Here is a 12,812-nt window from a genome sequence, read left to right as displayed (position 1 = left end):
AATTAAGTCCCACTCACTGGGTTCTGGATTTTCAGCAGCACTTACCTGGATAGTGCCACTGAAAATCCACCTTGGCAGTATCCATGTAGGGTTGGGATGATCGGGAGTAGAGTCTGGGTGGGGTCAGGAGTTACCCAGTTATCAGCAACATTCAGTTCACTAACTAGGTAACTATATGAATGATGCTAAGGTAGTAAAAAGGCTGTCCTAACGTTATCTGGGGTACTGGTCTGAATATCACCAGTCCCTAGATATGTATCAGTGGCCACATTTAACCTGGAAATTCAGCTCTGGTATCCAGATACAACCTGGGATTGAATATCCGGGTACTGTAACATTGTCTATTCAGGCATTAGTGCTAGTCTAATCACATATCTTCAATCAGTTCAGAATACTGCTATCCATATGTTTTCCCATGCTAAAAATCTAGGGGTCCTTTACACTGCAGTAAAAACAGACCTTAGTGCGCCTATACGTGGGTCTGTCCCGAACTTAGGCCATTTTTATCACAGTTGTTAAAATGCCTTATTGTCTTTTTTTCCATTAATAGCTATGCACTAATGTTGCCATTAGTGCATGTCCAAATTTTTAAATTACTGTGAGTATTTACCACCACCAATTTTGTAGCCTGCGTTATGTGAATGCTAACCAGTTAGCATGCAGTAATATAGATTTACTAACTGGTTAAGGGCAGGAACACATGCTCTCTGCCCCTGATACACCTCTTCAAAAAAATTTGAAAAATTATTTAATGCATGGTTACCATGTGCAGATTTCAAAGTTACCACAGGATGCCTGAATGCATCCTCAGGTACTCCAATGTTTGCTGTGTTAAGGTGCGCCATAGCACCTAATGCAGTTTAATAAAAGGACCTCTTGATCTTGTTACTCCCCTTAATGATCTGTCACCACTGGCTTTCATTCTAAAACAGGAATCCATTCAAAATTCGAATCCAGACTCACAAGGTCCTTTCTTTCAGTACCCCAGCTTACCTCTATCCTGGTACGCACTCTTCACTCTGTTGTCAAATCCTGTCTGTCTATTCTCTTTGTCTAGTATTCATGGTTTGAGTCTACCAAACACTCGGTATAGTAGCGCTATAGAAATGATTAGTAGTAGTAGGTTGTGTTCTGAACCCTCGTACCTGAAATTCAGGTTTGCTTAAAGGTAATAAATAGAAATAAGACAAAGAAAAGAAGATGATACCTTTTTTATTGGACTAACAATGCATTTTTTAATGAGTTTTCTAAGGTAGCCCTTCATCAAAAAAAATGTATTGTTAGTCCAATAAAAAAGGTATTCTATTCTCTTTTCTTTTTGTTTTCTTTCTATTTATCTTTAAAAGTGGACTAACACAGTTACTCTACCACTTTACCCAGGTCTGCTTATAAAAACTACCTATTTCAAAAAATATTTGGGTCTTCTGTTCTGGGATTGGTTTCATGAACTGCTGCTGCCAAGTGGATCAGGTTCCATTGCCTGACTGTCCTAGTCTTGCTTTTTGCCTTTCACTTTCTTTTCCTTGTCCTAATGATTTTGATTTTATTTCCTTTTTCATTTTAGTACTGTATGTAAACCGTTTTCTGCATCTACTCATTAGTTACTATATCAAGACCCTAATAAACAAGAAACTAAAGGCCCACAACAGCCTGTATTTAAAACAATATAGACCACCATGGGCTGAATATCGGGGATGGGGGGGGGGGGGGGGCTAACAGTTTGACCTACCATTTTGCCGCCAGAATGGGACCAGAGATGAATGGTTGTAGGCTGACTGGTGAATATTAAATATTCCATATCAGCTATTGAAAGAGAATTCATTCTAGGCTGGAAAGAATAGGGTAGATGGCAGAGTATGTGAGAACATAGAAATATACATGAATAGCTTATTTTCATTTTGTGCCATCACTAGGGACAGGTCATTGATGTGGGTATCAGTACTGCATTAAAACACTGGAAAATTATAGATGATATCTAAATAATTTTATTACACATGGCATAAACATAGTTAAATTTTAATATATTAGTCATATAACAGAGAATAACTGCTTTATTTTATATATCTGAACATTTTCTAAATGCAAACAAAAAGGGTGTTCTGTCTCGTAACGTACACCATAGTTGTTTTGGTAACACTAGTTTGAGGAGTAATAGAAAGTTCATTGCACAAATTCGCATTCAGCATGGTAGCTTGTTATATAATAGTTAGTGTATCTGTTTCTGGTAAGCCAAATTTTACTTTGTGTGTGTCAAAGAGCTCCATCAGCGATCTGATATAGATTCTGTGATACTTTTCTATCTGTTGGTCAGAAGGTTTCACAGTCTTAGGAACATGAATCGGTTTGCCAACTGTAAAAGAGCAAAACACAACACCCTTTAGTAGCATAACATGAGAAATATCAAGTTAATTAATTCATTTACAACAATATCAAATAGCTCTGTTTTAGGTTAGTTGGAACTGCTGGAGCCTGGGAACAAGGATCTTGCTGTTGACAATATGGGGGAACAACAACAAAAAAAATGGATTCAGCTATCAAAAGATATCCCCTCTTCTTTGCTGTAAAACTATCACAGATGCATTGTCTCAGCATTTCAAATCAATAAGATCATTTTAACTCAGGCACTGAATGGGAGGCATCCTTTACTGCAGACTGCAGTGCTCATCACCTTTCCAAACCAAGGCCCCACAATTAAGCGTAAATACCATGTTTCCCCGAAAATAAGACACTGTCTTATATTAATTTTTGCCCCCCAAAATGCGCTAGGTCTTATTTTCAGGGGCTGTCTTCTTTTTCGGGGAAACATCGGGGTTGGCCTGCCCGCCCTTCGTCGCTCCTGGAACTAACCTTAAACGCCTCCTTTCACCTTCGCAGCAGCAGGGCAGGCCACTCCTTCCTTCCGTGTCCCGCCCTCGCCTGACGTAACGTCCGCGAGGGCGGGGCTCGGAAAGAAGGAGAGGTCTGCCCTGCTGCTGCTTGCTGCGAAGGTGAAAGGAGGCGTTTAAGGTTAGTTCCGGGAGCGACGGAGGGTGGGTGGAGGGGGGGCCCGGCGACCTCGGGTGGGGGGGGCGGCCTTGTCCGGCTCTCGGCGGCCCTGCTTTCAAACTAAAATTTGCTAGGTCTTACTTTTGGGGGAGGCCTTATATCTACCAATCCAGGAAAACCTCTACTAGGTCTTATTTTCGGGGGATGTCTTACTTTCGGGGAAACAGGGTAGTAACACTTAGGATCCACTTTCAATCTTAACTTGTATATAGTATCTTTCTTGTAGTACAGTCTTTATGTTTTGAAGACAGTTTTCAAAACTATACATCCTGTAACTAAAGAGTTAGCCAGCGAGCTCCAATAGAGTGAAACTCTGTCCTACTGGACACAAATATAGCCAGTGGTGTAACAACGTGGGGCCATGGGGACCTGGGCCCCCCCCCCCCAAAATGTCCTCTGGGCCCCTGGTTTTGCTGGTAGGAGTCCCCAACCCCCGCAAGCTGAAGCCTTCGTCCGGCGCTGCCACCATATTCCCTGCCCTGCTCTTTTTTCCCCTCAGTGGCGTAGCTAAGTGGGGTCACGGGGGCATGGGCCCTTGCAGATTTAGCCCTGGCCCCCCTGCTTTCACCCCCTCCCCCGCCGACCCCCCCCCCTCCCACCACCATCAGGTACCTTTGCTGGCGGGTGTAACAACCCTCGCCAGCCGAAATCCTCTTCAGCGCCGGTCTCCGGCGCATTGCTGATCTGGATTCTGTTTCTGTGAGTCCTGATGTCCTGCACGTAGGAACGTGCAGGACGTCAGGACTCACAGAAACAGAATCCAGATCAGCGAGCAGCGCGCCAGACTCGGAGACAGGCGCTGAAGGGGACTTTGGCTGGTGGGGGTTGGGGACCCCCACCAGCAAAGGTACCTGGCGGTGGCTGGGGAGGGTTGGAGGCAGCAGGAGGGGGTCAGCGGCGCCGGGGGGGGGGGGCTAAAATGTGCCCCCTCACCTCGGACTCTGGACCCCCTTCCGCCGAAGTCTGGCTATGCCCCTGCTTCTCACGTCTGGCACGCTCCTTTTAGTGAAGCTGAGCATGCCCAATTTCACTAAAAGAGCGTGCAGGACGTGAGGTAAAGAGAGAGCAGAGCAGGCAACACGGTGGCGCCAGAGACCGGCACTGGATAAAGGCTTCAGCTGGCGGGGGTTGGGGACCCCCACCAGCCAAGGTATTTGGGGCGGTAGTAGGTGAGAAGCGGCAGGAGGGGGCAGCAAGGAACGGCAGACCAACATGTGCTCCCCCCACCTTGAGCTCTGGCCCCCTGCCATCGCGAGGGCTGACTATGCCCCTAAATGTAGCTGCTGAAAACATGGGTATCTGAGAAGCATTGTTTGGTTCAAGAGCTGAGCGAGAAAATGATGTGCATATTTTGGATTTTCCAATATGTACGTGTAGGTTTCTTTTTTCATCCTGTGTAAGTTAACATGCAAAAATAGGCAGGTACAAGTAAATAGAGGAACTCTGCACCTCTATCATACCTCTACATAAATTTTCAAATGCAAACTGCCCAAATAGTTTTGTGTTGTACCCTCATACATTAAGACAGACTTTCAAAGTGCCCACATATTTTATACACTACCGGGTGGTAAAAGAACCCCTAAATGTAGTAATAAGGTATGTTGACATTGTAAACTATTGAGAACATTATTAGGATATGAAGGAATACAGAACTAATAAATGCAATGAAAAGATGCCTAATTTGATTAAATACGAACCCACAGTATTGATGGGCTTCTGGAAGGGCAAAAAGCCTGTTGAGGTGCTTGAAAAAATCCCCCGTCCTATGAAGACACATGGAGCAAACCCAATCCATTCCTGAAAGACCTTCTGAAGGTTTCTTTTCCAACTCCCATCCGCAAATTGGCACTGGTTAAATATCTCATTCTCCCCAAAGGAAAAAACTGGCACAAGGGCAGTCCTAGAAAAATTCACACACACTTAAGAAAAGAAAAGACACAGACCCCCAGCAACATATGAAAAGAAGTTCTTCAATGAAGAAAAAAACATTCCTTTTGTTAAAATGCAGGGTATTTCTAAGAATTGTTTATGCGGGAAACCAAACTGACATTTTGTATATCTAAGTAGAAAAATATATGAAAGAAAGCAGAAGCAGCGAAACACCTTTTTTTTGGGGGGGGGGGGGCGGGGGGGTCCAAGCTCCACCCCAACCCCCACCTCTGCTCTACCCCAAACCCACCCTAGACCCAACATCTTCCCTTCTTTTACCTACCATACCATGTCCCCCTCCTCCTGGAATTCAGCATCTATCTCCTTCCCTACCTCTGAACTCCCCCTCCCCCACCATTACTGTACAGCATTTCTCTCCTTCCCTCTCAGCCCTACTCCCACCTGGTGTCCATCATTTCTTGTGCACTGCAGTTTTTTTAACAGGAATTTCCTCTTTTCCCCACCCATCGTGCCTGTGTTTAGACATCTCCCATGAAACTGCCTTTAGTTACATTGGACCAAAGTTGTGGAATTCTTTACCCTTATATCAGGCTGGAACCATCATATCCAAAATTCAATAAATAGCAGTTTTATCTTTAAGCAGTTTGGCTTATGCAGACAAGGGCTGAATATTGCCTTATAGTAACATAGTAACATAGTAGATGACCTGTATGGTTCACCCTGTCTACCCAACAAGATAATTTCATTGTATTTGATCCTTTATAAGTATACCTGTTCTTGACTTATCCTTGCCATTTTCAGGGCACGGACTGTAGAAGTCTGTCCAGCACTGGCTTTGCTTCCCAATTACCAGTTTTGCCACCCAATCTCCACTAAGCTTCTGTGGATCCATTCCTTCTAAACTGGATTCCTTTCTGTTTATCCCATGCATTTTTGATTTCTGTTACCGTTTTCATCACCACCACCCGCGAGAGAGCATTCCAAGTATCTACCACTTTCTCCAAATACTTCTTGACATTATTCTGAGTCTGCCCCCCTTCAACCTCAATTCATGTCCTCTAGTTCTACAGCCTTCCTGTCTCCGGAAAAGGTTTGTTTGCAGATTAATATGTCTGTATCATATCACCCCTGTTTCTCCTTTCCTCCAGAGTATACATGTTCAGGCATAGGAGCCAACTTTTCAAAATGATTGGGGGTGCTGAATTTGTTTTTTACAGGTGGTGCATTCCTCCCTCTCCCCCCTGTTCCCCTCCCCTTTGACCCCCTCCTCCTCATCCCCCCTCCCTCCCTGTCCCCTGTCCTCCCTCCCTTCCTCCCTCCCTTCGAGTTCCAGGCCCCCTCCCTCCAAATTTTAAAAGTCATCTATCTTGCCTCGTCGGGGTTAGGGCGGCAGCAGCGGTAAAAAGCATGCAGGCTCGGCTCGGTGCTTAGTTCAGTTTTCACTTTTCTCTCTCAGCTCTGGCCCCGCCCATGCGGAAACAGGAAATGAGAGCGGGACCAGAGCTGAGAGAGAGAGAAGTGAAAGCTAAACTAAGCACCGAGCCGAGCCTGCATGCTTTTTACCACTGCTTCGCCCTAAACCTGACGAGGTAAAATAGATGACTTTTAAAGTTCGGAGGGAGGGGGCCTGGAACTCGAAGGGAGGAGGGAGGGAGGGAACGAACTTCCGGTGGGTGAATAAACTTCCGGTGGGTGAAATATTGGGGGTGCTCGAGCACCCATGGAGTCGACACCTGTGTGTTCAAGTCAGTAAGTCTCTCTTCGTACATCTTGCAATACAAATTCCATACCATTTTTGTAGCTTTCTTTGCACCGCTTCTTTTTACATCCTTAGCAAGAAATGAGCTCCAAACTGAACACAATACTCCAAGTGGGGCCTCACTAACAACTTGTAGAGGGGCATCAACACATAAGTACATAAGTATTGCCACACTGAGACAGACCAAAGGTCCATCAAACCCAGCATCCTGTTTCCAACAGTGGCCAATCCAGGTTACAAATACCTAGCAAGATCCCTAAAAGTTCAATACATTTTATGCTGCTTATCCCAAAAATAAGAAGTGGATTTTCCCCAAGTCAATGTAATAATGATGTATGGTATTTTCCTTTAGGAAGCCATCCAAATATTTTTAAAACCCCGCTAAGCTAACCGCCTTTACCACATTCTCTGGCAACGAAATCCAGAGTTTAATTACACATTGAGTGAACAAAAATTTCTCCGATTTGTATTAAATTTACTACATTGTAGCTTCATCGCATGCCCCCTAGTCCTAGTATTTTTGGAAAGCGTAAACAGACGCTTCACATCTACTACCTGTTTAATATTTTATAGACCTCTATCATATCTCCCCTCAGCCGCCTTTTCTCCAACTGAAGAGCCCTAGCCGCTTTAGCCTTTCCTCATAGGGAAGTCCTCCCATCCCCTTTATCATTTTCGTTGCCCTTCTCTGCACCTTTTCTAATTCCACTATATCTTTTTTGAGATGCGGCGACCAGAACTGAACACAATATTCGAGGTGCGATCGCACCATGGAGCGATACAAAGGCATTATAACATCCTCATTTTTGTTTTCCATTCCTTTCCTAATAATACCTAACGTTCTATTTGCTTTCTTAGCCGCAGCAGCACACTGAGCAGCAGGTTTCAACATATCATCAACGACGACACCTAGATCCCTTTCTTGGTCCGTGACTCCTAACGTGGAACCTTGCATGACGTAGCTATAATTTGGGTTTCTCTTTCCCACATGCATGAATTTGCACTTGCTCACATTAAACGTCATCTGCCATTTAGACGCCCAGTCTCCCTGTCTCATAAAATCCTCCCGCGATTTAACGACTTTGAATAACTTTGTGTCATCAGCAAATTTAATTACCTCACTAGTTACTCCCATGTCTAGATCATTTATAAATATGTTAAAAAGCAGCGGTCCCAGCACAGACCCCTGGGGAACCCCATTATCTACCCTTCTCCATTGAGAATACTGACCATTTAACCCTACTCTCTGTTTTCTATCCTTTAACCAGTTTTTAATCCACAATAGGACACTACCTGCTATCCCATGATTCTCCAATTTCTTCTGGAGTCTTTCATGGGGTACTTTGTCAAGCGCCTTTTGAAAATCCAGATACACAATATCAACCGGCTCACCTTTATCCTCCTTTCTTCTGCTGGTTATACCCCACTCTATGCAGCCTAGCATTCGTCACATTGTTCACCTTCAGACCCTCAGACACAATCACCCCAAGGTCTCTCTCCTGATTCAAGCTTACCAGTCTCTCCCCACCTATCTAGTGTATATCTTTTGGGTTTCTGCACCCCAAGTGCATCACTCTGCAGTTCTTGGCATTAAATTTTAACTAATCCCTTTTTATACATGCTATATACCCAGCCCGTCACTTATCTCTTTTCAGAATTTTCCCCTCATTCTTATCCCGTACTGATAGTTTATGTGTATTACCCGACCATCTAGTCCAAATTGCAGATCTGCAAAAGTTTATTCTTCAAGAATGTTCTTATAATCCTCAAGCCTGTATCATCCATGCTTGATTCTGTATACCATCAAAATCTTTTTTTTGAACCAACTTGCCATTCCCAGGAATTCCTTGCTTCTTTATTGATATCCCACATGAACTTCAACAACACTTTAAAGCAGCATTCACTGCACTCATGGTTCTCAAACCTTTACTGCTACTTGTTCCTTTATGACAATGGGTCTGAATGCCCTCGATGTTACAGCTCATCCATTGCAAAAGCCCCAAGCGACTTCAGAAGAGCTTTATTTTCAAAATAGTTCGACATTCACAAATCACCACTCGCTCTCTTCCATGTTCCTCAATGCTGGCCGCATTTCGATATCCTCTTCCTCAGGGGGAACTATTTTCCTATAAATCACAATAACCAACATGTAACTTAACATCATCATCTCCTTTTTTCCCTCTTTTTTATGGATTATCCACATTAATCAATTTTAATCATTCACTATTTAAATACCATTTCTAGCTACTCACCAGCTGGACTAACGTCCAGTCTCAGTCACGGACTACTGATCATCAGGCTTCAAGCACTCACAATCTACTACCCTGATTAAATATTGTTAGTCAGAGTGTACCCACACCCTTCTCTTAAAGGGACCCATCCTAGATCCACTCAACTTCCATGTTTAGTCCATTCAGGGCCACCGTATCCCAAGAAAAGATATAGCATTCCTCAATTACCTTCAGTGCCTCAGTGATATCCCTGCCCCTGGAACTCATGAGCTGAAACAAGACTACAACTCTCAGATCATCCAGTACATGATTTTTCATCACCCAATGTGACACCAAAGGAGCTTCTTTCCTTTGATGCCTAATCTTACTTGTGTGTTCTGCTAGTCTATGTTTCAGTTGACGCTTTGTATGTCCAATGTAGTAAAGCTTACAGGGACACATTACACAATAAACTACTAAATCACTGGTGCATGTAGCGATATTTCTTAAATAAAATTTCTTAGATGACCACGGTATGTCCACACAACTGGTTGTCAAGGAGAATCTACAATATACGCAATTCACACATCTCTGAGAAAGTCACAAACAGGATTTTCTGACCCCTGAGGCAGGCGCCTATGCGCCGAAACACGGCCTGTGTCGGGTCATCATTCAATAAAGGAGGACATTAGTTATCTCGATCCTGAAAGCCCAGTGTTGCTCTTTTTCTGTTTCTGTATTATTTTGTATGCTGTTTTACCCTCTCTTAAATGGATGTGACCAGATTTGGTCGTATGGAGAGGTGCTCAGCATATTCTGTATACCGCACGGAAATTTAAGCCCATTCTATAAAATTTAGGTGTACTTTAGAGACACCTAGGCATTATTTTTTTACTGCATAGATTTTTCAGGCGCCATATATAGAATCAAGCCCCATATGACAATCTATGAAAATCCTGGGCATCACCATCGACAAGCATTTATCATTTTAAGCTCAGGTCTCAAAGGTGCTCTCAAGCATCTTCCATACACTCTGGAATTTTAAAAGGTTATGTCCTTTTTCCAAAATCTCCACACTTCGTACTATCACCCAATCTCTGGTACTATCCAAATTTGATTATTGTAATGTCAATATATGTCAGTATTAAAATCTCACTCTTTAAAAAATTACAAACAGCACAAAATACCGCTTCCCTGCCTTGTGTGCAGTGGTTCTCACTTTGAGTAGACTTCTCCTTTCATTAAAATTTCACTGGCTTCCCATAATTGCCAGGATCACCTTTAAAATATGCGTGAGTGTTTACCAAATCATATATGGTTTATCACCCTCCTAAATGCAACAACTGATTTACGTTCACATAATACAGTAAAAATATCTAAAGAATACCTCACCCTCCATTATCCAAACTGCAAAGGTCTTTCTTACAAATCAATCCTTGTCGCAGGCTTCACATATCAGTGTACCAAACTTTGGAATTCTCTACCCAAGCAATTAAGGTACTTAGAAGATTATCTGAGATTCTGTAAATTACTAAAGGCTTTTCTATTAAGTACATATCTTATCAAAAGACAATAAACTAATGTATAGTAGGTCTTATAGCTTTCTTTTATGTCTGATGGGAAAGGGAATGGGACTTCATATACTGCCTTTCTGTGTTTTTTGCAACTACATTCAAAGTGGTTTACGTATTATATACAGGTACTTATACTTGTACCTGAGGGAAGGGAGGAGTAAGTGACTTGCCCAGAGCCACACAGAGCTGTAATGAGAATTGAACCCAGTTCCCCAGGATCAAAGTCCACTGCACTAACCACTAGGCTACTCTTCCACTCCACAATGATGCCATTGTGCCCTCAATTTCTATTTTTATTGTCATATGTTGAAATTTTGTGGGAGTTTTTCAGGATCTGCTACATGTTACATTTCTCTCTGTCCTTTTTGATGTCTCTCTTATATGTTTCAACATAACCAATATCTTAGCCTAGCTTCTTGAAAAACACACAATTATTCCTAATATGTTAAAATGTTATAATTAATTATCTGACTGTATCATATTTTTTATGTTTTTCTTGAATGTAAGCCACATTGAACCTGAGCTTGTTCGGGATAACGTGGGATACAAATGTCATAAAATTAAATAAATAAATAAACTCAAGCTCTCTGGCTGGCTTCCTCTCAGATATGCCAACCCTCCTGAGGCTCCACATGATGCACTTGTTCCTGGCCTTAGTTGAACTGCTGTTCAAAAAATGTGTTCAGTTTTAACTTTTACTAAACCAAATGAACCACTTTAAATGTAAAAATTAACATGCCAAAACTGTAGCTCAGTTTAACTCCACTTACACCATGAATGTAAATTAATGCCTTATGTTTCTTACTTTTATGTATTCCATTACCATTCAACCCAAACCCTTCTGTAACTCCAAATGTTTAACCTCTCCTCATTTCCACTATCCATGATGTATTGTAAGCCACATTGAGCCTGCAAAGAGGTGGGAAAATGTGGGATACAAATGCAATAAATATAAATATAAACTATTCAAACCTAAGGAATAGCTAAGACACCCACCCTAATTCTGAAAGTAATGCATTCCCAAAGCCATTGTCTCATAAGGCTATAAAGCTATCCCTTGGACGTACCCATGTGTGAGAGCCATTTTAATAAACCCTTTTCTGTTCTTCAGTGTTAGGATATGTTGTTTGCTGTTGCAGTTTAAAGCTTCAGCAGCACCTCCCACCACAATCACCACAGCATTCCCTGTGCCATTTCTGGACAGGAGGTAGTTGATTGAAGCTTTGTTCACAGAACACATTCCTAGAGTGAAATAAAGAGAATCATTACCATCAGGAAAGCCACTCCTTAAATGCCACAGTTCAGACAACAAACCCTTTCATTGTTTCCATCATGGCAACACCTTCTACTGGACCAATTTAACAGTTATCTAGTGATTTGTTTATTTTCCTTTATTTGAAATTCCACCCTTCTACTATAAAGCCACACATAAGTACATCAGCATTGCACACTGGGACAGACCGAAGGTCCATCAAGTCCAGTATCCTGTTTCCAACAGTGGCCAATCCAGGTCACAAGTGCCTAGCAGGATCACAAAAGAGTAAAACAGATTTTATACTGCTTATCCCAGGAATAAACAATTGATTTTTTTTTTTCAAGTCCATCAAAATAATGGTATGTGGACTTTTATTTTTTTTTTTAGGAACTTGTCAAAATCTTTTTAAAAAACTGCTAAGCTCACTGCTTTTACCACATTCTGTGGCAACAAATTCCAGAGTTTAATTACACATTAACCCTGGGATTCTATATAGGCGATTTAAGTTGCGTGTACAAATCCTGTCATATTCTGGATTTGTGTGCGCAACTTAATTAGTTAACAAGCCAGTCAGCACTGATAATTGTCACTTAAACAATTACTGACACTAATTGGCATTAATTAGAATTTACATGCAGAACTATCTAAGCGTATTCTATTGTCAGGACTGTCAGGTTTCCTTCAGATGTGGTTTGAGCCCTTGTGTCACCCCACCATGGGAGCAGTGGTTGTCCAGCCTACTAGGAGCTTCACCTATACCAGCCATGGTTCCCCGTGGGTTGAGCCCTTGGGTTTGGGTGACCAGAAGGACTTACTGAGGCAGGCGAGAGGGTGGGTCAGGCGGGAAGGTGGATTCTCCAAGGTAGTGGCAATCCAGCAAGTCAGGTCCAGTCCGGGTCAAGGCAGGTGGCGAGCAAGCAGAGGTCAGGTCCAGTCTGGGTCAAGGCAAGCGAAACACAGCAGGGGAACAAAAGTAGACAACCAGCACATGGGTAGAGTCTTCTAGCCAAAGCCCAGAGGGAAGGACGAATCCATAGAAAAAGGCGCGGGCTTCTGACAGCACCCCACCTAGGCGCATC

At 42.7% G+C, this 12,812-nt stretch overlaps 1 protein-coding gene across 1 annotated transcript in view; it reads right to left on the bottom strand.

Moving 5' to 3' along the window:
- Positions 1-2,109: 2,109 nt before the first annotated feature.
- LOC115478347 (diacylglycerol O-acyltransferase 2-like) overlaps positions 2,110-12,812 on the bottom strand; it is a 94,656-nt gene continuing 83,953 nt past the window's right edge. Inside the window, exons 7-9 of the mRNA XM_030215652.1 lie at positions 11,546-11,720; positions 4,743-4,945; positions 2,110-2,350 (exon numbers count right to left, since the gene is read on the bottom strand). Coding sequence (XP_030071512.1) covers positions 2,196-2,350; positions 4,743-4,945; positions 11,546-11,720 — 533 coding nt within the window. The 3' untranslated portion in view covers positions 2,110-2,195. The remainder of the gene's footprint in view (positions 2,351-4,742; positions 4,946-11,545; positions 11,721-12,812) is intronic.

Source organism: Microcaecilia unicolor, chromosome 10 (genome assembly GCF_901765095.1).
Source record: "Microcaecilia unicolor chromosome 10, aMicUni1.1, whole genome shotgun sequence".
Classification (NCBI taxonomy): domain Eukaryota; kingdom Metazoa; phylum Chordata; class Amphibia; order Gymnophiona; family Siphonopidae; genus Microcaecilia; species Microcaecilia unicolor.
The sequence above is the reverse complement of the archived record's forward strand: the minus strand, read 5'-3'. Positions and strand labels throughout refer to the sequence as shown.